Source organism: Pogoniulus pusillus, chromosome 9, assembly GCF_015220805.1.
Source record: "Pogoniulus pusillus isolate bPogPus1 chromosome 9, bPogPus1.pri, whole genome shotgun sequence".
NCBI classification, from domain to species: domain Eukaryota; kingdom Metazoa; phylum Chordata; class Aves; order Piciformes; family Lybiidae; genus Pogoniulus; species Pogoniulus pusillus.
Window position 1 is genome coordinate 19,921,735 of NC_087272.1, and position 24,685 is coordinate 19,946,419.

The following is a 24,685-nucleotide window of genomic DNA, read 5'->3' on the forward strand; positions in this document are numbered from 1 at the left end:
TAAGTACAGCCACCTAAGTTATGAAACCCTTTTGTTCGCTCTGTGGTCTCAAAAGCTCTTAGACCATGTTAGTAGGGACCTGTGTCTGAACTTGTAAATCTTGCTTGGATGTGCTTCATAGAGAGCTTGAGAGGATCAGCTTCTGAATCTCTCAGGAACTATGGGACAATAAAGTCTTGTGTGATCCTAAGTCAGAATGTGAGTGGAGCCTCCTCTCGACTGTTGGCATCTGGCTGTGCACTTGGGAGAGTATGGCAAGTAACACTGCAGCTGCAGTCAGTGGAGTGCCCCACTGCTGTACTGCCATTGCCCTAAGATGATGTGTATCAACTGAGTTGCTGGGTGCAATTTCTTGCTATAAGGAAACACAGAAGATTTTTCACATAACTATTAATTTGATTCTTACCATAGATCTGTACTGCCCTGAGTGCTTATTGTATCTGAAGTCCAAAATTTCACAGCACCTATAAGCCCAGCAATATTTTTTCACACCGAGAATTTTTTACCTGCTTTGCAGGAACTTTTGGTTCTTAAGGAGCCAAAACCCAACTGCGAATATGACCTAGCACCTTTTCTGTTATAAATGATCCAAGACATGATCATACTTTCTGATGTGAAAGCCTGTATGGCACGGTAGGAATGGCTGATGAAATAGCATCCCAGTATGCCCCAAGGTTCAACTAATTATGGCCCTTTTTTTCAACCATCTTTGCCACATTGCTTTGTTGAGCTGCTGTGCTGGTCATCAGGTGTGCTTCACCCTAGATAAAGAATGCAGAAACTGACAAAATTCTTCCTAATCACAAGAATGAGATGACCTTTAACTAGATGATGTTTGCAAGCTGTTTTGTTCTGTAGCTCTGGATTAAAACAAAAAAATCCTTTAGAAATTCAAAACAGTAAGCCACCTTTCTTCACTGAAACCTTCAGTTCTAAGTACCTCAGGTTACCATAGCAGCTTGCTTTTATATGGTTTATATATGGATCTTTAAACAAGGTGCTATTTTCAGTGTTGCTGAATGTTATTCTTCATTTAATATAGCACTGTAGCTGTGTACAATCTTCCCACTGATAGCTTCAGAGACATTTGTTGAACCTCTGTGTGTGCCTGTTGGATGCAACATAGAGCTCAGTGTCTAAGGAAAAGTGTTGTGTGCTCTGGGCCCTGTCATTTCAGAGGTTCTCAAAGGACTGAAGGCATTCTTAGACTTAGAAATGGTTCTTGGAAGTGGAGTTCCAAGCACATATGATGGAAAAACCTTCAGGAGTAAGGGGCAAAAGTTTTTACATCCTTTATGCTCTCCTGACTCTTGTTCCCAACATTAATGAGTTCAACTAGAGTTGAGGAACTTGTTCAACATTGCAGTCCCCAGAAGTTTACATTTCAACAAACATAAAACACGAACAAAGGAGACAAACAAAAAGAACAGAGAAAGGAAGGATATGGCTTCAAACAAATGAAAATGAAGCCAGTATAAGTCAAAATACAACTAAAGAAAGAGAGGAAGAGTAAATCCTTTAAATAAGCCATATTAGCCACATAGCCCCACGTGAATATGGGAAATAAAGAACAAATGGAACTTACTCCTAGAAGCTCATACCCTCCTCTGGAGGTTGTAAACTACTGAATGTGCTGAGGGTCTGCAGCCCCTGCTTAAGAGCAGATCCAACACTAACTACACTTGTCTTGTGCTGCTTGCACTACTATTAATGGCCCTGAGTAGCTTCACCTGGGACTCCTGCCCACACACCCAATGTCCATGGGCCCCAGGGCTCCATTACAGATCATACCTGAGTCTTCTGTCTTTTCCTAAGTTATGATGAGTTTTTCTGCCTATCTCTCCCTTCCCACCTCCCAGGCTGGACTTGCATTGCTGGTAGTTTGTTGCTAATCCTATCTGTCAGGCAGACCCTTCTGATTGATGCTATAGTCTTCTGGTCTGGTTTCCAGCTGCTTTTTATTGGAGTGCCTGGATGGACTCTATTTCCAGTTCCCTGTCATGCCGATGGTGCTGAAGTGCTGTGAGACTGTACCCTAGACAGTGTGGGCATAGTCTTTGCTGGGGTTGCACAGGGCTCTTGATTTGACCCCTCCTTACAGAGCAGCGCTGTCTGTGCTGCTCCCTGACAGCACTAATAGAAAAAGGCCTAGCATGCTGGGGCAGAAAGTATGAGGTTTCCATTTCCCTAGAGCTTCAAAAGAAGGTACTTTCAGAGTCTGAAAATTCAGGTAAGAAGAGTGTTTTTTTCAAACTGGTTTCTCTTACCGTGGCATAGCTGTCAGCACTTGCAAAAGGTCCAACTCTTGGGAGGAATCAAAGAATAGTGAATACTCATTTCATGGTTCAGAATTTGATCTTGAAAACAATTCGTGCTCATGCCAGCAACTTGCACTGGGGAAGGGGGGAATGGCATCCATTTTATGAAAGATTAACACATTTATATTAGAGCTCTTACATAAATGTAACTTTTCTTCAGAATTGAATTTCTGTCTTCTACTTGACAAAGCACTTGGCACAGAAATTGAGAGGTTAGGAGTAGGGTCTGTAGGATCGCTGTGCTTGTCAGGTGGGCTATTGGCCTGGGGAATACGGATAGATTAATTGGCATCCTTCTGAAGTAGGCAAATATGTGAGCTGGTGGGAATCAAAAGCCAGAATTTGGAAATAGTTTTATCTTACAGCATTTAATTAAAATTGAAACATCTCTGGGAAAAACTTAAAAATTATGGAATAAGTAAACTGAGAACAAATTGTGCAGTATAAACAGAGTGTTGTTGTTTTCCACTTCAGCTGGCTGCACTGGTAATTCTTCTTGAATGCCATATAGCTGTAATTGGTATAGTTCCACGTGGCTGGTTTTGACCTCGGATTTTTTTGTTATTTTTTAAAATTATTTTGCTCAGAACTGTTAATGGTGATGTTCAGAAAACTGTATTAAATCACTCAAGACTCAAGTCTTAATCACTCAAGAGTTAAGAAACAGAGGTTAGACTGTTGATTACATTATAGTTCAATCCCCATGTACATTGTGAGATAGTCTTTAATTACATGATCTCATTCTTTGTTTTCCCAAAGGACCCTGTCTCATTCAATGTGCAGGATGAACAGTGCCTGGAATGAGGCACACTGAAAGAGTCTGTTGTTTGCAAGACTCATGTCAGTTGTTGTGGAAGTTGGGATATGTGTTTTGAATGAGTTGGGATGTCAAGGAAAGAAAGGTTGGTCTTGTAGCTGAGGAAACTGTATGTTGCCCTGGAGAATGAGTTTCTGTCTCTGTCTTCTCTAAAAAGATTCTGTGAGGTACTATTTTGGGGGAGAAAAAGTAAAAAACTTTTCTCAGGTATCCGTTAAGTATGAGTACATAATTTTCCTAGAAATCTGAGGGCATGGGTCCACATTCTATACTACCAGTATCAAACAAAGTGTTTAATTTGGTGGGAACTGTTTGTTCTTGTATAGTATGCAATCATAATTAAGAGCTGTTTTGCAAGGGATTTGTATAAATGTGTCTTGTGCTTTCAATGCTTCCTATTCTGCACTCTTAAATCTAACTATTTGATACATTAATACCAAAGTTATCCATATACACATATGCAATGTTCAGTTAACTATTAAATAGAAAACCAGAAAAAAAATGCTAGTAATAAGTTAATATTTGTTACATATGGATATGAAATATTAGTGTGAACTACCTAGCATCATTTTTACAGGTTTCTTACTTTGTGATGATGGTGGTATTAAACAGATGTATATCCGACTAGAGTAGCTGCACACTGTAAAACTTGCTTTCTTCTGTATTCTTCTGAAATAATTAAGTTTATTTTCACTTGTAATGGATTCTTTTAAAATCAGGAGCCAAAAGAAAGTGATGTATCAGCATACACATATTCAACTTGTATCTAGTCTATTCTCCCTGCAATTCACTATGGTTTTCCTTTCTGTTTTAACATCTATTTTGGGGCATCAATCTAGATTGCCACAGTGATGTGGCCAGAATTATTATTTTCTTATTCTAAAACAAAGCAGAAATAATCTAGTTGTCCTCTGTTCCTGTGTAACTACATCTTACTTCAGAAGTGTAAGATCCATGCTGTACTCAGAAGTTGGACCACAAGTTTCAGTCTGTTTGGATGAATTATTGCTAAAATGTCAATACTTTTTTTCCTTACCGCTAACATCTTCAAACTTTATCATCATAACACAAGCAGGATCACTATGCCATAGCAGATAAAGAGGTTCTCAGCTTTCCAAGATATCACTGGTTTCTAGTATTCATGCTATGAAATAACTGAACTGAAAATCACTGTGCACCTTTACAGTGGAGAAAATCACCTGATATTCCCCAAATTTTACTCTTATTTTCTAAGTGGCTGATCACTTAGCAAATATCCCATTTTATTATCACCTATTACATGACAAAATATAATGGTAATACATTAGTAATCTAAACATATTTTTTTGCAGGTGAGTACTTATCCAGCCTGTCATTATTATGCACTATATATGTCACTATTAGGTTTTAAGGATTCAAACATTAAAATATTTTCAGTGAGAGTCTGGATTTTGGATTTGGTGTTTCTTACTGCAAGTAGTAAAGGGAGAGGTAATAAAGTGAGATCATTCTGATAGTTCTGCTGGATTCTGATATATTTTCAGAGTCACAAAAGGTTATCTTGGTTTTTAAGTAGCTATTCATCATAGAAGCTATGTAAAATTATAAACTCATATCGGATGTTTTTACTTGGATTTTTATTCACAGCAATCAACCCTAGTACAGGATAATAAAAACTGAGCTTTATGAGAATATTCCAAGGTTGAGGAGGGTCCGGATGTGGCTGTGATTGTGAGGATGGAAGTGTGTATACTCAGCACAGATGGGAAGGGGAGTATCACTGCCACTGCAGCACAAGCACCCAAAGCTACAGAGTCAATCTAGCTGAGTAAGTGGGGCTTCCAGCCAGGCTTGCTCTCACAAAAGCACAGCCATGCTGTGTGCCACATTGCAAGATGTAGCTTAAATCAGTCTTCTCCAAAGAAAAGATTTTTGGGTTGACAGAGTAGAGAATGATTTTGAAAAGGCCAGTTAAGTCACAGAATTTATTCTGGTGAGCTTATGGTTTACAGTACAAGCAATTTTCATCCTTCCAGTAATCTGAATCTTACCTTAGAATCAATTTACACACTGAAAAAAAAGTGTATAAACTAGGGCTTGTGTACCACATCTCCAGCTTCTCTTTCATTAAGAGTAATAACTATGAGTCATTTCAAATGTTTAGAGCTGTCTATTTTCTTAAATCTATCTTTGGGTAGACTCTGAGAAGTGCTACTTTGATTTTTCCTATTTCCTGTATCAACTATAGCAATCTGATGTAATTCAGGTGGAGGAGGACAGTATTTCTAAATCGGTAAGGACAATAGAACTGTCTCCAAATAAATAAATGTGAAAATAATGCTCAACCTTTTTGATCCAGTGTTACCTAGAAATGTACAAAAGCAGAGACTGTGACACATCAGGTGACATCAGCTTTTCCTTAACACTAATATTAGTAGCAAGCCTGGAGATATAGAAAGTACTGTGTAATTCACTGCCTTATTTTTGAATTATCAAATCTCTTTGTATGAGGAAGGCTATAAATACTCTCTTTGTTTATTCTGCAGCCCAAGGGCAATTCTATGATATAGACAAGATTCTGCAGACGCAGAGTTATAGAAAACTCAGCATTCTGCTGTGCCATTAATAGAAGCCTCTAAGTACTTTTCAGATTACCTAAAAATAAGTCAGTGCAGCTCTTCTGTTTTATAGAAAAATTGATTAGGGAAATGGAACAGGTGAGAGAAGACAAAAATGTCTATGTAAACAAATCTTCAGAATCAATGTTTTCTGAAGTGTGTGCATTATGCAAATATGGGGTGTAGGATCCACACTTAAGTAAATAACCAATGTGAAATCCACATCTAAATTAGAATGCAATAACTTGAAAATGTTGGGTGTAAGCCAGCTGACACTGAGAAGTCTCTGTAATCAAGGTGCTTTTCACTTGTAATGAAGAGGTATAATTCCAGTCTAAATAGATTCTGAGGCTACTCCTGCAGAAAAACCTAAAAATCTCTCATTTACTCCATTTCTTTTACAAATAATCCATCTAAAACTGCCCAGAATCAGTGGCTCTAAGTAGCACTTGACTTTATCAATAGATAATGGTATAGCATCCATGACAAACCTTAGTTCAAACCTGTAATGCAAATGAAAGTGGGACCTCCTTGGGATGTGGACTCTACCGCACTTAAACAAAGCAGATAGGTCATACATCCTCTGTTAACTCCCTCTGAAAATTAGATGGAATTTATTTTTTTCAGTTATTCCTCCTAGATGGCTGTGTTGAAAATTTGTAACCATTTTTGCCTGGTGGTGATGCTGATTTTTTTTCATGTAATTTGTTTCCTACTACTTTTAGAGGAAGCTAACACATGGTTTTGAAGTGCTCTCTCAAAGTCTCCTGGAAGAAAGGCTTGCCATTCCTTTGACCAAAAGAATGGTCAATTTCAAATAATGTTTGAGCTTGCAATAGTATCATCAACAGTTGTTCTTTTTCACTGGAAACATCTTGCCTCATAGATGCTTGGATTGTCATTCTTTCATAGGTACAGGAGGTTAAAAATAATGTTTGACTATTTAACATCTCTCTTCCATCACTCTCTATGCCTGAAATACAAGAAAGAATTCATCTTTTTACCCTTTATATATGATCTTGTACTCTGGAAAATTGATTTTCATCCAGTTACTAATACTTTGTCTCCTAAGGTCATTCACTTGTAGTACAATACCACAATTCCCTTCCACATAGATAATTCATCTCAACAACATATCAATAGACATCAGTGACGTACTTTTATTTTGTATTATTAAGTTTATGAATTAAAGTATTAATAATATTTGCCCCATGGTGGGTCTTTGAGGATTCCACATAGAAAATTATATGAATTTTCAGGCCAGTATTCCACTAAAGTCTGTGGAAAGAAGGTAGATTGGCAGTTTACTTAGCATCACTGACTTGCTGAACCCTGCAACATTTGAGATCTATCGGCAAATGTTATGTGAACCTTTTGTTTATGTCAATAAGGATAATATTTATACAGAAAATAAGTGGAATTAAATAAAAATGTTTTAACACTGCAAACAGGTGCATAGAAAAACAATATAAGTCCCTTCTGTATATTTACCAGTTGTACTTATATGATACAGTGTTATATCTCTTGGTCTGAAATGGGTACTAAAAGAAAAACAGACATCAGGGGAAAGTACCTTTCACTGGAAAATCACACGTTTGTGCTTCTTTCTGAAGAAAAAAAATTACAGTTCTCTACAACAATACAAAGCAATGGTGACACCTACAGAGAATGTATGTAAATATCAACTCAGAATTTGCATTTTCTGTGAGAATGTCTGCAGTTATTTGGTAAAAGAACAAATTATTTAAAGCAAGTTCTTATAACTGTTAAAAAAAAATCTTTATCTTCTGCTTAGGCCAATCCTTGATGAATCAGATAAAACTCTGAATCTAAACCATATGCTTTTAAAATTATATAATTTACTCCCATTAGTGTACACTTCCAGTTGCATAATTTCTTTTACAAATTGATTTGTACATCTGTGGATGACCCAGCAGCCAGGAACTAGGCCATCAACACGATATATATTACCGAAGAGAGCCACATTACAGCCTGTGGGCTGTTTCCCTTTCCCTCCCTCCCTGTAATACAATAGGTTATCCTGATATTACTGGGGTTTGCAGTTTCTGTGCTCAGCCAAACAGATCTACAAAATCTTCTGTTTCATAATGATTTGCCGTACCTGAAGTAAAGTTAAAGAAAAAATAGCCTAACATATTGAGGAGGCAGTGCATACAAGAGATACAGCCATTTTATTGAGTGAGTGTTTGTTTGCTAGTGTACCGTCATGATTATGTGATACCAGTGCAGGAAGGTAGAGTTCTTGGCTTCAAAGCATAAGACAGATGTTTTAAATAGACAGGAAAAAAGTATTAACTAACTATGAATCCTCAGCCCTAGTCATTTTCTCAAAGGCAATTTACAGGCTTCACAGTACCTTGCTTAAATTACGATTTATCAAAGTGATCAAGGGATAGGAGGGCATAAGCCATTTAGAAGAAGCTTTGGAAAAATGAGATATGGCAATTGCAGGCTTGTCCAACATCTGTACTCCCTTTATGCAAATATCTAAGAGAATTCCAACCCTCTAAAATTGAGAAAGTTCAAAGTAGGCTTCCACATCTGAAGTGCTGAAGATCTTTGAACTTTTCTGTTTTCTTTCTAAGTATGGCTTGGACCCAACTCAACTTGTAAGCAAATGGAAACTCAGAAGACTGAATGACTATAAAGCATGCCTTTGAGTTTAGGGTTTGGGTTTTTTTTAAAACTATAGGATCATAGGATGTTAGAGGTTGGAAGGGACCCAAAGAGATCGAGTCCAACCCCCCTGCTGGAGCAGGACAATACTATCTAACACAGATCACAGAGGAACACATCCAGACAGGCCTTGAAAGTCTCAAGAGAAGGACAGTCCATGACCTGTCTGGGAAGCCTATTCCAGTGCTCTGTGGCCCTTACAGTAAATAAGTTCCCCCTTGTGTTGAGGTGGAACCTCTTTTGCTGCAACTTACACCCGTTGCTCCTTGTCCTATCGGAGGGAGCAAGTGAGCAGAGCCTGTCCCCCCACTCCTGACCAGCCTTCAGATACTTATAAACATTTATCAAATCCTCTCTAAGTCTTCTTTTCTCCAGACTAAAAAGACCCAAGTCCCTCAGCCTCTCCTCATAAGCCATGCCCTCCTGTCTCCTAATCATCCTTGTAGCCCTCCGCTGGACCCTCTCCAGCAGATCCCTGTCCCTCTTCAACTGGGGAGCCCAAAACTGAACACAGTATTCAAGATGAGGTCTCACCAGGGCAGAGTAGGGGGGGAAGAGAACCTCCCTTGCTTGATCTGCTGGACACACTCTTCCTAATACACCCCAGGATCCCATTGTCCTTCTTGGTCACAAGGGCACATTGCTGTGCCATGATTAACTTGTTATCCACCAGGACCCCCAGTCCCTTTCCACAGGACTGCTTTCCAGCAGATCACCTCCCAGCCTGTACTGGTGGAGTTTGTTATTCCTCCCCAGATGCAGGACTTTGCACTTGTCTTTGTTGAACTTCATCTGGTTTCTCTGCACCCAGCTTTCCAGTCTGTCCAGATCTCTCTGGATGGCTGCACATCCTTCAGCTGTATCAGCCAAGCCTCACAGCTTGGTGTCATCAGCAGACTTGCTGAGCAGACACTCTGTGCCCTCATCAATGTCATAGATGCAGATGTTGAACAGGGCTGGCCCCAGCACTGATCCCTGGGGAACACCACTAGTCAAAGCTCTCCAGCTGAACCTGGCACCATTGATCACCACCCTCTGAATTTTGTCTTGCAACCAGTTCCTAACCCACCTCACTGTTCACTCTTCCCTCCCACACTTCCTCAGCTTGCTCACTAAAATGTCATGGGAGAGTTACAAATTAGAAGGCAGTACTATTCATTAAAGATAAGTCATTATTATTTTGATGTAAAAGGCTGAATAAAACACCCTTACTTTAGGCCTCTACTGCTTCTTTGGAAATTAATCTGTCTCGAGTATATTTCATATCCTGGAATATTCTCATGTGTTAGACAACAGTGCTTTACCAGTCAGATTATCAAGCTATTTCCATCGCTAGAGTGAATTATGTGGATCGATTAGTGTGTATTTTCATAGGCATTGGACAACCACAACATGAAAGTTCTGGCATGTTTGTATTTAGCATTAGGTAGAATTGTTTGCATGTTTTATTAACAAATTGTAGGACTGAAAACAGCAGACGTCCCCCTTGCACCCTATAACTGTGGCCCTAAAAGTGTGTCCACATTGTGTCTGAGAGCATAAACTAGTTTGAGGTACGTTTATATGCAGATGCACATTCTGAAGAATGCATATGAATATCAAATTGGTCTTAGTTGAGAGAGCTGAAGTAAATGAAGAAACTTTTTGGGCTTGGTTGGTTGGTCACTAATTGTATGTTTACATTTTCAGCATTTAACTCATGACTGTGTTTAGAACAGAATCAATCATTGTTTTATATTCTATTGTTCTGGTGGATCTAAGCATAATGGGAACAGCAAAACAGCTTCGCTTGCAGTTTCAAATGTTGCAAGATTTAACTTCTCACCAATGTCTTCCTAATACCAGCAGGCAGGCAAATACTGTTTCCATACTGACCCTTGTTACTTGGAAGGGCTTAAGCCCTACATGCTACTTTCTAGCTAAGTAGGAAAGATGACTGAAGGGTGGCTGAAATGTCGTCTTTTTCTTTTTTCTTTTTGTTTTTTTGGCAGTATGTTGAAGATAGATTCTGTTGCTCACTTCCCTCTCCCTTGCCATGAGTTTGTACAAACAGCAGGTTGTGAAGCTGCAACACAATTACTACATTGTCTCGACGCAACGCATTATCGTGTTCTCAGAGCAGCGACTGGGCGGTTAATGGGGGGCACAAAGATCCCCTGAGGTGCCTTTTGCCCGTGACCTGGGCACGGCCCACGCCCGCCGGAGGCAGGCCATTAGGGCCGGCCGCTCTCCCTCTCTCCGTTGGCTCTCACTAGGGGTCGCAGGATGCCACCGAGCGGCGCCCCGCTGCGGGGCGGCGAGCCGCAGCTGCAGGCCCCTGCGAGCTGCCGACGCCACCGCCTGTGGCCTGCGCTGATCCTGCGCAGCACAGGCAAATGCCGCCATTGCGGGGCCATAGCTGCCCTCCCTCCTGGCGGCTCTGGGTGCTAGAAACAAGGCTGGCTCGGTACAGGAGGCTTGAGCCCGGGAAGGCAGCATCAGGTCATTATTATGTATGTTAGGCAAGATGCCAGAAAGGCCTAATACTGGTACAGGTGAGATTATTTTTACTACAGAGCTTAATGTGGATATTAACCGGAGACGTGGCCAGGCAGTGTTGTCAGTGTCACACTCACTAAATGCTCACTGTTCAAAAGAAATAATAAATTTTATTTCTAAGGACCAGTCTCCTGTTACACAGTGAAGTCCTTGAGCTACTGCTGGTGCTTCAGCACTTCTCTGGCACATAATTAATTTAATTATGTCTACACCAGCTGAAGGACTACATTAAAAATGTAGGCTACATCAACAGTATCCCTTGGGAAAGTTCTGATACTAAAATATAATCACTGGTTGGGTTTCAGAGGAGAGATTTCTCATCCAGCTTGCCACTGCTTTTTAAACCAAACCTCAAGCATGTTCCTATGTCTTTATTTTGCAAACAAAGGAAGATTCTGTTACTGTGGTGACAGTGAAGACAGAAGCTAGAGGAAGAAATGTAAGAAGCAATAACAACAAAACATCCACGTTTACTGGTGGAGACAACTGACAAACGGATCTACTCATTAGAGTAAATGGAACTTGGGCAGTAGTAGGGAACTCATTACAGATACATCAAGCAGCCTTATTCTGAGCCAACTGAAATATGCAATATCAAAAGCTGTACTCAATAAATAGTTTGACATCTGACACTAAATAATGCCTTACAACGATAAGAATAAAAATGAACAGACTATCAATTTCTAAAGAGAGTTGAGTGGCAAAGTAATGGCATTCACCATGTTCTAAGTACACGTACAGAGAAGAAAAAAAGCCATGCTTGGAAAGGAATAGTAGTAGAAGAGCTTTTCACAAATAGACAACTATTTGGATCATTTAACAGTCATCAGCTATCACTTCTGTACAATTAAGTATTAACCCAGGAAGATTTCTGACTGTCCCATTGATAGCATTTTGTGCCCTTTTTGGAGAGCTTATATTGCAACTATTTTTCTAGTGCAAGGATTTTGATACTGTGCCATGTTGTATTTATCCACAATACCTGACTTGAAAACCACTATTGATGTCACTCACTGAAAATGAGGGTCCACGTGGATACAAACTGTCTTATGGTAGGCTTAGGATTTTTTTCATGTTTTGGGAATTAAGTACAGTTTTTATGTGCTAAGACAAATATTTTAATAAATACAATGCACATGTACATAAATACCCCTTACTGATTATGGCAGTTCTATGTAACAGTAAGCAAATATAGACCTTGATTCTTATGCTCCACACTGTAAGATTCTGATTTGTTCATACGTGCAATATTTTATGCCTGTACTCATAAACTAAAGGCTTCAGTGCCTTATGTAAAATGGGTGCCTCTGCCAGCATAAAGGAAACCCATACCTAGATGCTTGCAGTGTGTATTGTAAATCTGACTCTTCAGATCTGCAGCACGTGCACAAAAATCTATATTGCTTTTACAGTGAGCGTAGACTCTTCTATTATATGCAACACAAAATCTATGCATGTGTGCTTGTCTGGGACCTCTTTCACCCTTTTGTTGGAAGAATTGAAATTCTGTTTAAGTGGTGGTTCTGTTTTCTGGTTTAATTTTGGAAGTGTTTTGATCTCAGATTTTAGCTTGGGTGCTTTATATTGTGTCTGTACATGTCTATGTGCACAATTGCCTATGACTATCTCTAGTTAGTCATCTGTGATATATTTAATACTGCAAATTGTAAGGCTTTGATGAAAGGGGGCAAAAGATGAATTTTAAGGCCTTAGTGTTTTAAATGTGCTGAAGAAAAACTACCAAAATGGCTGCAAGTTGAGCTTGGATTGTAATGCGTATGAATATTCTGTACATATGTGTCATTACTGTAAAATACATACTATTTGCAGGAAATATTGATTGGTGTTTGTACAAACTATCACCTTGGTGTGTGTAAGAACATCCATCTTTCAAATACAATATAATCCCTAAGTCCTCCAGAGAGAGGTTAGATATTGCTGCATGGTGCATTAGTGCCTTCGTTTAAAAGAAGCTTCTGCTGCATAGTCTAGGAAAATGTTCTATTGTAGTAGAGAACTGATAATAAGCACAGCAGAAATAATTTTGGAGAGAGGTAGATATTGTGAATGTGTTTAAATTAATTTTGCCATAGTAATTTATAATGTTATACCACTGAAGATTAGAAAAAATATTAACTAGGCCACTTCAGGTATATGAGGGGTTATTTTGTTTCATTTTGTTTTGTGTTTGATTTGTTGGGTTTTGTTTGTTTGTGTTTTTTGGATAGGTGCACTGTAAAATTCAGTAGGCTACTATCTATATTAGTGAATTAGGTTAGACAATGTTGAAAGGAGTAAATGTTCTCTGCTATGAAATCTGTAAGTATTACTACAAATAAAAGGAGGCTGATAATTGTAGGACAAGTTGTTGTTAGTTTGTGTATCAGAATTTCTTGCTGCTTTCAGTGAAAACAAAATCCATTCTTCATTTTGGGTGTAGGTGATATGTCTTAATTTGTTTTTACTGGTCTAGAGTCTGAAGAATACATTCTAGCTGCATAGAAAAAACAATTAGGGCAGAGTTCCCCCATTTACTTTGATACCTTGCTTCCAGTATCAGTGTTACATGTTTTCTGGGTCAGTGTCAGAGAGGTTATCATAAGTTATGAATTACAATGTAAGCTAAACCAGAGGTTTTTCATCTGAGTAGTGTATGGGTCAAAACAGTAAATCCTGGTCTGCAAGGTGCTGGACTTCATCTTCTAGTAATGAATGGAAGAACAAAATGCTCAGCAGTCACTCAAAATCAGGCTCATTACAGGATTTCCTCTGTCAAAAATCAGCCACTGACTCCCAGCTGTGTTGACAGTATGCTGAAGACTGGTGGGCAAGATTAACTCTGAATACCTAGTCAGTCTAATAAAAAATGTTACTTCTCAGTCTAACAGCAACTGTTATTTATAGATGAAGGATGAACAGGTATAGAAGTAGTAATATCATGGTTATAGTTTATTAAACTTACATTATCATGTAATTGTCAAATAAACTATGTTCACCAGCTACTAACATCTAGAATGACTGGTAAGCAGATCCTATGCAGTTTCTGTGCAAGCAAAATGCAAGTTTGCTGTCAACTTTGACAAGGAGCAGGCTCTTAGAAACTTCAATTGAAAACTGAATGCTTTACTAACTTGTAAAAATAGAGTACAAACTTCAAACCAGCTTTTTGCTGGTGGGCTTGGTTGGGTTTTTTAATCTGTTGTTTGTGGAGGCTTTTTTGTTTGGTTTTTTTTGTGTGTTTTGTTGGGGTTTTATGTTTTGTTTTGGTTTGGTTTTGCATGGTAGACAATAAAGTAAACTAAACAAAATCAAGTTGGCAAATATTTAGATATCAGCTTCTCATCTGGCAGTCTCTTGTCTTCTGAAGAACTGCAAGCTAAGCTCAAAGCTCATAGACTTGCTTTTTAATTAAGAAGAGGGCAGGATGCCTCCTAATACTTGAAATGCAGCTGGTTGCAGACAAGTGAATATTTAATATGACCTTTTATACTGACTTCCTATACCTTCTAGCTTTGAATACTGCTTTAACAGTTAAGCTCTCCTGGCTAGTCCTGTGTTTAAATAGCTGTCCACAGCTACTGCAAATTGATTTATTGCTTGATGAGGATCAGGGATGCTGAGCAAACACAGAAGAGTTTCTAATTTAAGTAGTGAACTGCCAATTTTGTTGTTGTTGCTTGATGACTTGTTTTAACACAAGTATGTGTTCTCAATGGAGTTTTATGCTCTTCTGCAGTTTTTAGAGCATTAAAAATGGAGAGGGCCTAACACACGTGATGTTATAAAGAACAGTCTCATTGGATATCTAATGTGAAAATTCCCTTACACTATCTGCTGACAGACATTAAGTTACTTATGTACCTTTGCTTCATTGTGAAGATTTGATATGACATTTTCCACGCTACATATCTCCTGGAAACTGATTTTTAGTTTTATTCTCTTGTTCTTCAACCTTTCTTTTAGAATATTAGCTTAAATTATCCAAGTATTTGAAAATGAAACTTGCAAATACATAGTTTTCTCCTAATTATAAAACAGTATTTTTGGAAGAGCTTCAGTATGCTCAGCCTGTAGGAAATGGAGTTAAATCTTGAGAGCAGAACAGTGAAGAGTATCAGCTCTTATCTAAAGGGTTTTTCCTTTAATATTGCTATGGACTTAAACATCACCACAGTCAACCCTGAAAACATGCAGTTTTAGAAGCTGTCACTCAAGTATCTTACCTGCAATGATATTTATTATGTGATCATTTTGATCTGTGACTTGCTTGAATCTGGAACTTAATTTAGAAGAAGTGATGATTTCACACACTTAATGTGCCTCAGTTGTACCCATAGGAAGAGGAGGGTAAGGTTGTCTTACCTGCATAAATGGGGAAGAATCTTGCAGATTGGTGAAGTTGGAACAGAGCTCTTGAGAAAAAAAGTAGGATGTGATTAGGAGGTATCAGCAACGGAATGAGACATTATTTTGCATAATAAGGAAAGTGGGCTTGAGAAGTAACAGAAAGGAAAGAGGTAGATGGAGGGTTACAGACAAGCTGTTTAAAGGCTAAAGCCAGGATAACTCTGTAACTGGGAAATAAGGTCACGGTGCAAGACCAACTTTGCAGTAAAGAACAAAGAAGGTGAATGTCAGCGTAGCTAGAAGTTAACTCAGGTGAGAAGGCTTAAGAAAAGGGAATGAAAATAAACCAACAAAACAACCAACCCTGCACAGCTGAAAATGCGAGCGAGTTGTCTCAAAATAAGATTAAAGAAAAGTGCAACTAGGACAGCTGGAACTGGGATGAGAATCAAACACTAGCATTTACTAGATAAGAAAAACAACTGAGATCAACAGCCAAGACTAGAGAGAGAATGAAGGCAGGTTAGAAATAACAAGCCAAGATAAGGCAAAACATGGACATGGGAAGCAAGCAAATGGGATTGTGCTATTAAAAACCCTCTCTCAGGGCTTGGAAGGGATCCCAAAATTTGCTGTCTCTCTTCTGCCAGTAATAACTGTGAAATCCAATGGTTAAGAGAGACACATCTTTTCAAATGCTAGGTCAAACACAGGACTACCAACTCCTGCTAACTGCTGCATGGAGGAGCAGAAGTGGATGAATTATGTGGGTGTCACCAATGATGGAGTGGTTGTTGGCAGGAGTCTGGTCATGTTTATTCTAAAATCTGAAGGAAGTACTGAAGAAAAAGAATTATGATAAGAGAAATGATGTCCAAAGTCTTCAGAGAGATGAACAACTTAAAATTTGAGTCTTAGTCCTTGCTTCTGCCACAGAGTTCCTTGATAAAGCTGGTTCAAGGATTTAAAATTTAACTTCCTGCTAATTATTTCCTTCCTATTTTCAAACTCCAGAGTTTGATTAGAAGTAGTTCTGGATACTGAGTGACTAAAATTGCTGCAACTGAAACCAGTGGAACTAGGCCTTAAAGAAATAAGGTTTGCTATAGTGCCAAGTCCTGACAGGTCTACAAGATATCAAACCAGGCAATCTGTAACTGTTTCCCATGTGTAATACTCATATCCTGTCACAATATCCCCTCATCTGAGGAGTGTATTATGAAACTAAACTAATTAGTATTTTCAAAGCACATGAATACTGTAGCAACAAGCTCCATAAAAAGCCCATGAGGAAATTAATAACTCTGTATGCAGAGTAGGGTCTGAATAAGTGTATAATGAATAAAGCATGGAGCATACTTTCAAAAATAAAACAGAAACATAACATTGAAGAGCTTTTTGTTAAGTAAGCACAGACGTCTGTAGAAAAAAATTGTATGTGACCATGCAAGGAACAACTTGCAGAATGAGTAGATGTAGGAGAAAATAGAGATACAAGGTTTCACAGGTGAGTTCACTGACATTAAAATGACAAGTGCATGAATTTTAATTTCAAAAGCTTAATGTTGGTTAACATAGTTTGCTATATAAATATTTACTATATAAACATATGAGATATATTTATGATTTGGCATATGTCTGTTGCTGTAGACAGTCTATTTGCCACAATGCGCTTTCAGCTTCAGTATTTTATAGAATGACAATTTGAGGAACTGGGATCTACTTAAATATAGTTTCAGCTGTTTCAGAAGTGCTCTAGGTACCTCAGAGACATTAAATGGTTTTATCAGGAGGTAAAACCAGGAAGGTAACCAGCTCCTGCTGAATTTCATTGTGAAATTCACATGGGAAAAATCCCATGAGTTCTGGTCCCAAGGAGTCATGGTCTTCAGCCATCAAAGCTTTAGGCATGTGCTGAGCTTGATGCTTGTGAATAAGCCCATTGTGTCCACCCACCTAAAAGCCAAATGAGATGGAGGCCTAAGCAGCAGACAGATAGCCAAGATAGCCAAAGAATGAGGAGGAGGTGTGAACCACTGTATTTCAGATTTTCTTTTATTCAGATTTTTTTTCAGTGATTGTCTGTCTTTCCTGCAAACTTGTCCTGGGCTGGTGTTTGGTTGGTTGTTCCCCCCCCCCCCCCCTTTTATTTTCCTTGTCTGTGTGTGTGGAGGGGGTGGTGGTGAGGAGCAGAAAAGCCTCCATCTTACTGGACTGGAAAAAAAAAAAAAAAACACAGAAAACCCCCCACCACTTTTAATGTAACTGTATTTACTGTTCTCTGTGTCTCTGTATATACCCCCAGACCACAAAATTTAAAGGAAAAAGGAAAATACTTGGAGTTCAGTTGTCACTGTTGTGTTCCTTTGGTTGGTTTCCTTCCAGCTTAAGCATTCTGTCTTCCTGGCTATGTGTTTGTTTCTTTGGAAACGACTGTAGGATGGGTTTTTGATTGACTGTGTTGTCAGATGGATTATCAGAGTTGCAAGCTTTTTGGAATGGTAGACATGAATGTGTGATGAGAAAAAATATTTTGTGCTTAGAATGTTTCACAATTTTGTATAATGAAAGAAGTTAGATTGAATATTTAACAGGTTACTTACAGAATTTTTTTCTTTATTTATTTTGTTGGTTTTATTTGTAAAAACTTTTTTTCCACTAGGAAAGAAACTTCTCTTCATATAAGGAGCACTTTTTATTAATGTGAATGATGCAAGTATTAATACCTAAGCAATGCAGGAGAGTTGCAGAGCTGCAACTGTTGTTTTAAACAGTAATTTGAATGTGTACCTGCTCTTTTGATTACAAGCAGAAAACAGCTTTTACCCTGACCTCTGCACACGTTTACTTGTTACAGTGCTTATGTGCCCAGACTTCTGCATGATTCCCTTCTACTGTTTCTGAGTTTGTTTCCTGTATTAGTCAGGGCTCTGCAAGGCCAGCTGTCCTTAAGACTGTGAATGGCTGATGCTCCTCTGCTAGTGCTGGTGATGCTGAGATCAGGGACAGATTGCAGGCTGGAGGTTGACATGGACGTCAGTGCCTACCTTGCTAGGAGAGTTAATCTCCCACTGGAGAGACACCATAATAATCTCCTCACTGGAGAGACTGGTGTGTTAAGGATTGTATGATGTTCATTCCTTTTCTGGGCCTATAAAGCAATCAGCAACATCAGTGTTTTTAATAAAAACTGTTTACAAATGTGTGCATGTTAGAGGTTATTTCTTCCAGGGATAGAGGTGCCTAGGTGCAGGAAAGAACATGAACTTTTTAAAGGTGTGCATGTATGAAATACAGCTAAACAGAATAACAGAACAAAATTAGGCAGGTCAAATATGTGGAATGAGCATGTAATTAATGGCACTGCATGATACACTATCTTCTTTGTGGACTTAAAAAAATAACAGAAACTATATTTTGGATTGAATCAAACTGTCTTCTTTAGCAAAGCACAGCCCACCAAGACATGACACTGCAAATGAAGGTAGCCTCAGCCCCAACATTTCTCTGATGGATTGACAGGAAGGATTGCTGATAACTTCCTTCGAGTCAGATCCAAGTGTTCGGGGTGGTTGGTGACAGAAATTACATTGAGGAAGTGGGTAAAGTAAAAGGCCATGAGTTTCTCAGGCTTTTCTGTGGTCTTGGGCCTTGTGACATGCAACAGCTTCTGGGACAGAAGATTTATTCCTTACTAAAGGCCCTTCAGTGGCAGTTGCTAATTCCTGGGCTTTTAAACTCTGGAGCAAAGAGACTGAGTTGCAAATAACATGGACACAAGCTGGATGCAGGGAACACATGGGTGCTTCAAAGCCACCATTACTCTGTGCTAGACTCCTTAATATGCTCTGATATTAATCTATTAGCTCTGTCTTAACCGACCTTTCCAGTGTTAATGGTATTAACCGCTGAGACTACTATCTGTACCAACGAACACTACCCCTTTACTTGCAGGAGGGCAGACCCAGGCGCAACGACTCCGGGCAGGCAGCAGCACACTTTTGTCTTGCCTTGCCTTGCCTCCCCTCCCCCCGCCCTTCCCCTTTTCCGTCCGCCCTCGCTTTTAGGAGCAGCTGAGCCTCGCTAGCGGCGATGGTAAGCCGTGCTTGCCCGGAGTTTGCGGATCCGCCCGCGGTGGGCAGGGGAGCAGGGAGTCTGCCCGGGAGCGCAGCGCCCCAAGGTAGCGGGGAGAGGCGCGCCGCGCCGCCGGCTCAGCCTGCGCTCCTGGCACAGCTGGGAAAGGGACCATCTCCGGATTTCCACCTCTGCAACAGGGAAGTGCTGCGGGGAGAGCGAGCCTGTGCGGGCTCGGACTTGAGATAAGGACGCGGCCACTTCGCGGCAGCCCTTTCAAAAGTCCGTGTTAAATGTGACACCCCAGAGGAATGGAAGCAAGAGAAACTCCCCACTACAGCCCCCCCGCCCTTTTCCATGGAAACTCGTAAAAGGAGGAGGAGGAGGAGTTAGCTACGGAAAAGTCTCACCTTGGTCTGAAACTGTTTCAGGCGTTTCTGCAGGATCGGGATTGCCCGTCTCGGGGGAGGGGAGGAGGCAGGGAGAGAGAGATTTAGCTACCTACGTGTGTATGTGTATATATATATATACACATATATACATACATACGTATATATATATAAATCTCCCCTCTCCCTCCCGATTGATCTTATTTTATTCCAGCAGAACGTATCTCCACCCCTCCTCCCTCCCTCTCTCCTCCCCCCTCCCTCTCCAGGTTGATCGGCTGAAATGAGGCTTTGCGCGCTGATCCCTTCTCGGGCTTTAAAACAAAACCCGGCCCCGTACAGCCGGCGGCGGCTCGGGGCGCCTAGGCGCTGAAGCGCAGCGGGGCGAAGCGAAGCAGGATACCGCGGAGCGGGGAGGCGGCACCCGCGGAAACTTCGCTTGGAAAATAAACCTTCACCACTTTCCTGGGGATCCACGTGAGAGCAGGAAAGCCCGACTGCAAGATCTCAGAGCTGCTGCTTCTGCCTGCTGCAATTTTACTTTTTGTTTGCCTTCATTATTATTTTTTTTCTCTGTTCGTTCGTACTTTCATTTTGGAACCGGTTCCCAGCTGCTTGGCTGAACTTCTGGATAGCAATGGACCTTTTATAGTGCCTTTCTCTGTTTTAAACAAACTACGGACGCTTAAACTTTTCCCCCCCTCCCCCTCGCTCCTTAACCCCCACCCTGTCAGCTCAAGGGCTAACACTGCAAAGCAGCCGCAGCAGCAGGAGAAGTGTACAGTGATTTATTTTCCGTCTCTTAAATTGCAGTTAGTTCTTCTCGTCGTCCTCCTCATCACCCATTCTGTCGAGCTTTTTTTTGGCTGCCGAGTGTCGATCTGTGCATTGTTTTATCTGATCTCGACTCTTTTGTTGTTGTTTAAATGTCACGCACTGCTTATCTACAGAGAAAGCTATATCGAGATAGAGGCATATAGTGAATGAGCGTGTTTCCATAAGACTATCAAGGGAGCAGATCAGAAGCAGCCCGGATCCTGACCCTGACTGTATGAATAAGTAAGCAGGATGCTGACGACTATGTGTTAGTTGCCTGTAAGGTTATCGTAAGTTAAAGGGGGACGGACACGGCGACGGGGGGGACATGATAGACCAAAGGCAGAGCTTAATGTAAGTGTTTGTGCTGAGGGGGGAAGATCTGACACTTTGCTCCCGCCAGCGTAGCTACTGTCTCCCATCACTAGTGCTCCGGGGTTTGCTCTAGTGCTTTCCACCCCCCTCCCCTTTCTTCCCTTTCTTTCCTTCTTTCTTTTTTTCTCTTCCCCCTCTCCCCGTGGTAGTTTGCTCATGTGCAGCCCGGACCCATCTTCTGGCAGCAGCAGCTGGACCGGGGTCGACAGCGCGGCGGGCGGCAGGCGCGCAGCGGGGCTTGGGCCCGAGGGCGCAGAGCGGGACGTGGGCAGCGGCCACCGCTGCCGTCGCCTCCTCCTCCGCGGGAAGTTTGGCTGGGGTTTGACAGAAGCGAGGGGACGCCCTGACAGACAGGATCTCACAGCCTGAGTCCACCCCCTGCGCCCACCCACACACCCGGCGACTCTCTCCCCGGCGAGGTGGCGGGCTAGGGGCCAGGAGGGCCAGCAGCGCTTATGGTCCTCGCTCTGTGTTGCACCCGTCTGACTGGGGCTACATAGGGCTCACCACCTCTCGGAAGAGCCTCCGGGTGGAAAAGGCAAAAATTCCCAACCTCCTCCAAAACCTGTGGTTGCTCCATCCCTTACCCATCTTTCCCAAGCCGGCCTGGATAGCTGAACCGGACGCCTAATTCAGCTGTACCCTGCCCACCACCTCCAGCCCGAGGGAGGATGAAAATGCTTTGCTGGAGGATGGCACTGTGGCTGGCCGGCTGGACTGTCTGTGGGAAGCCTTCCTCCTGCTCTGGCCTTGATTATGACTACACTTACGATTTCACTGAAGAGGATAAAGCCGAGGCGATAGATTATAAGGATCCTTGCAAAGCCGGTAAGTGACTTCCACGTCTAATACAGCTCCCCGCCCCCTCCCCAGATGGTGGCTGTCTCGGCTTTATTTACTGCCGTATACGTGAGTGGGGAGTCCCGGACTCACCTGCTCCCTCCCGGGGTAGCAGCAGCAAGCGGAGCCGGAGACCTGCTCCCGGCTCCCGTCACCTGAGGAACGTACCCGAGACCCGCTTTTCTGAGACTTTCCATTTCCCCAGGGCCTCTGGCTGAGGTGGGAGAGGGGCGCGGCGCTGGGCAGGGCTGCACTGGCCGCCTCCACTCGCGTCCCCAGCAGCGCCCTGCGCCGCGGGCTTCGCGGCCGGCACGACGCCGCCGGGGACGCGGAAGTTGTAGAGGGCATTTCGCAGAGGCTCAAAGGTTTCGAGGCGGGACTGTGCCCCGCAGCACAAGCCGGGAGCTCGGAGCAACCGCGCGGAGGCTTTTTCCGGGGCTCCGCCTGCGCCCATGAACTCCTCTCCTGTTTCCGTCCTAACCTGTCACCCCCGACCGTGTCCTAGGACCGGCCGGCCGGGGCGGACCCGGGGCGGGACCTCTGCTCCGGCTGCCCGGCGAGTATTAACAGGGTGCGCAGCCCGAGAGAGCTGCTGTGAAGTTCTGTTGGTCCACGCGTGAGGCTCTTGCACCTCAGCTGGAGATTAGCGAGGTTTGGTCTTCTGCAGCCTATACTGTGGGGCCGCTGTTGTATTCTGTGCTCGCTCTGTGTCTGTCCGACCCCTTTCTAAACCATGTGTCAAGAGCTGAACTATAGCGCTTCTTACGTTGCAGAGCAATGAGCGCTTTACTCTTAGCGATGCAGGACTTCAGCCTCCTTGATGCCAGGTACAGTTTTTCATCCATTAAACACAGCAGCAACCAGAACTGACCTGAGGAACAGGCTTCACTGGTGTTGAAGCTGACAAGCGTATCTCGGTGATGCCTTTTTTTCCTCTCAAAACAAACAAAACAAAACCTGTGTTATGGACAACAGTGGTGGTCCTTTTCCACCACCTCTGTTGTTAGGTGCCCAAGTTTTCCAGCAGCCTCTTTTGCATTAATTAATTGTATTCTGGAAACTGGTTTAGTCAAAGGTTATGTCCACTGTCAGTGTGATTTTGTTTAATTTATTGTGGAAAATGGAGTGAGCATACATGCCAAATACACAGACACTATGTTTTCTAATCACAAAAATACTTTGTTCCTAAATGTGAGTTGTTAGGTGTTACTTGCTTACAACTGAGGAATGCTCAAGTTAAAATGAGCAGAAGTAACTGCAAGCTAAACAGCTAAACCTTTTCTAAAGGCTTCTGTAATCTTAGCCCGTGAACTACTGATAGTTGGTCAAAGCTGATGGGGATAGTGGGTGCTCAGCCTCTTTTTACCAGCATAACCCAAATATATGCATTCCTTAATTCGGGTCTTACTGTCTGGGATGAATTTTGAACTTACATGAGTAATTTTACAGATATTTGCTATTCATATGGTTGCCATAGTAAGGCCTTAAAGAAGGACAAAGCCAGGCTTCATAACCAGAGGTGTGAGTTGTTTACGCTCAGATTTGCGTGGTCGCTCTATGCATGAGATAACAGGGCAAAGCAAGATAATCCTTGCTGAGATTGTGTTCAGTGTATGCAAACTTTGTATCTTAGATACAATTAACACCTGCTTTTACTGCATCTGGAGACCACTCAAATGAGGTTGTAAAAGTGATGTTTTGTGTGATGGTTTGATGTTTGGGTGTTGGGTTTTGGGTTGTGGTTTTTTTTTGGTTTTTTTTTTTTTTTTTTTGGTTGTGTGGGATTTTTTCAATTATTCAGGCTGGTAACAGGTTGTAAGCATAAGTTAACTTTTGCCACAGCAAAATAGGAGAATGTTCAGAATCAGCTTGGGTTTTTCTGCTTCAAAAACTCCAGTGAGCTTCATGCCGTTTTTACAGATGTGCTAGAATGATTTGGCCTAACACAATTTGTCAGCAAATGAAATGCTTTGTAACCAAGCACAACTAAGATGCCCTAAATATTGTGATGAACTCACCTGTATTTTAAAAGTTCTTAGTATTCTATTTTTCTCTAGTGACTAGTGTTTGCTGCTTAGTTTTTATTCTACAGTACATATGAGAAAACATTTGCGATCTTTTGACATAAAGCATAGTACACAGAGCTATGCTTAGGTATTATTATTCTATATAGAGGACTCTTTTTAGATACAGACCTAACTCTGTTAAATCAGTCTTATTTTGGTAGGTCCCTTTCTGCCTATTTTTCCTTTTTGTTGAAGAGATGGAGAAATTTTCCAGGAACAAAATGAGACAGCCTCTGAGGTGTTACTTATTGGTATTTTGAGGGATTATTTATGGACATTCTCTGTGTATCTCAACATTTTCATACAAAAGAAATCATTTTAGTGAGTGTGCCTAGAATCACACTGTTCCTTTGACTTAAAATTCCCAGAAGCAGTGTAGTGCAGGATGCTGTAGAAGCTTAAGTACATTTTTTTACGTTTCCTGCTTTGCAAAAAATGCACAGATAATGTGAGTCTGACAGATGCCCAGCATGGTTAAGAGTAGTTTCTGGAACTAATATTTTGAATTAGATCTAAACTAACAACTCTTTTATGCAACGATGCCAAAGTTCAGCCTTGGCAAAGAGCCAGAAACTTGGAAACCCTGGAGTAAGGACTCCAGGGAACAGAGGAGTCTGAACAAATGTTATGACAGTGTTGAGGAGATGAACGTTGATAAGGAAGCTATCGATATTGTACAGAAGAACTTGATGTGCTGTGTGGTTATCTTGTGTTTGTCTGCAGTCCTTTAACCTATATATGAATTTTGAGTCATGATCTTTCTCTTTGTAACAAGCACCCTGGTATTCAGTAACAGTGGGGTGTGATGTAA

General features: G+C 41.4%; 1 protein-coding gene across 7 annotated transcripts in view; it reads left to right on the forward strand.

Annotated features, from left to right (window-relative positions):
* Positions 1–24,685, forward strand: part of TLL1 (tolloid like 1) — a 268,880-nt gene that overhangs the window by 114,889 nt on the left and 129,306 nt on the right. For 2 of the 7 annotated variants that reach the window (XM_064148784.1, XM_064148789.1), the window contains exon 1: positions 20,720–21,796. The exons of 2 other annotated variants lie outside the window; for them this stretch is intronic. In XM_064148784.1, coding sequence (XP_064004854.1) covers positions 21,640–21,796 — 157 coding nt within the window. In that variant the 5' untranslated portion in view covers positions 20,720–21,639. Of the gene's footprint in view, positions 1–20,719; positions 21,797–22,400; positions 22,636–24,685 lie in introns of those variants that run through there. 3 more of the 7 variants (XM_064148780.1, XM_064148787.1, XM_064148782.1) reach the window with 3 other exon arrangements.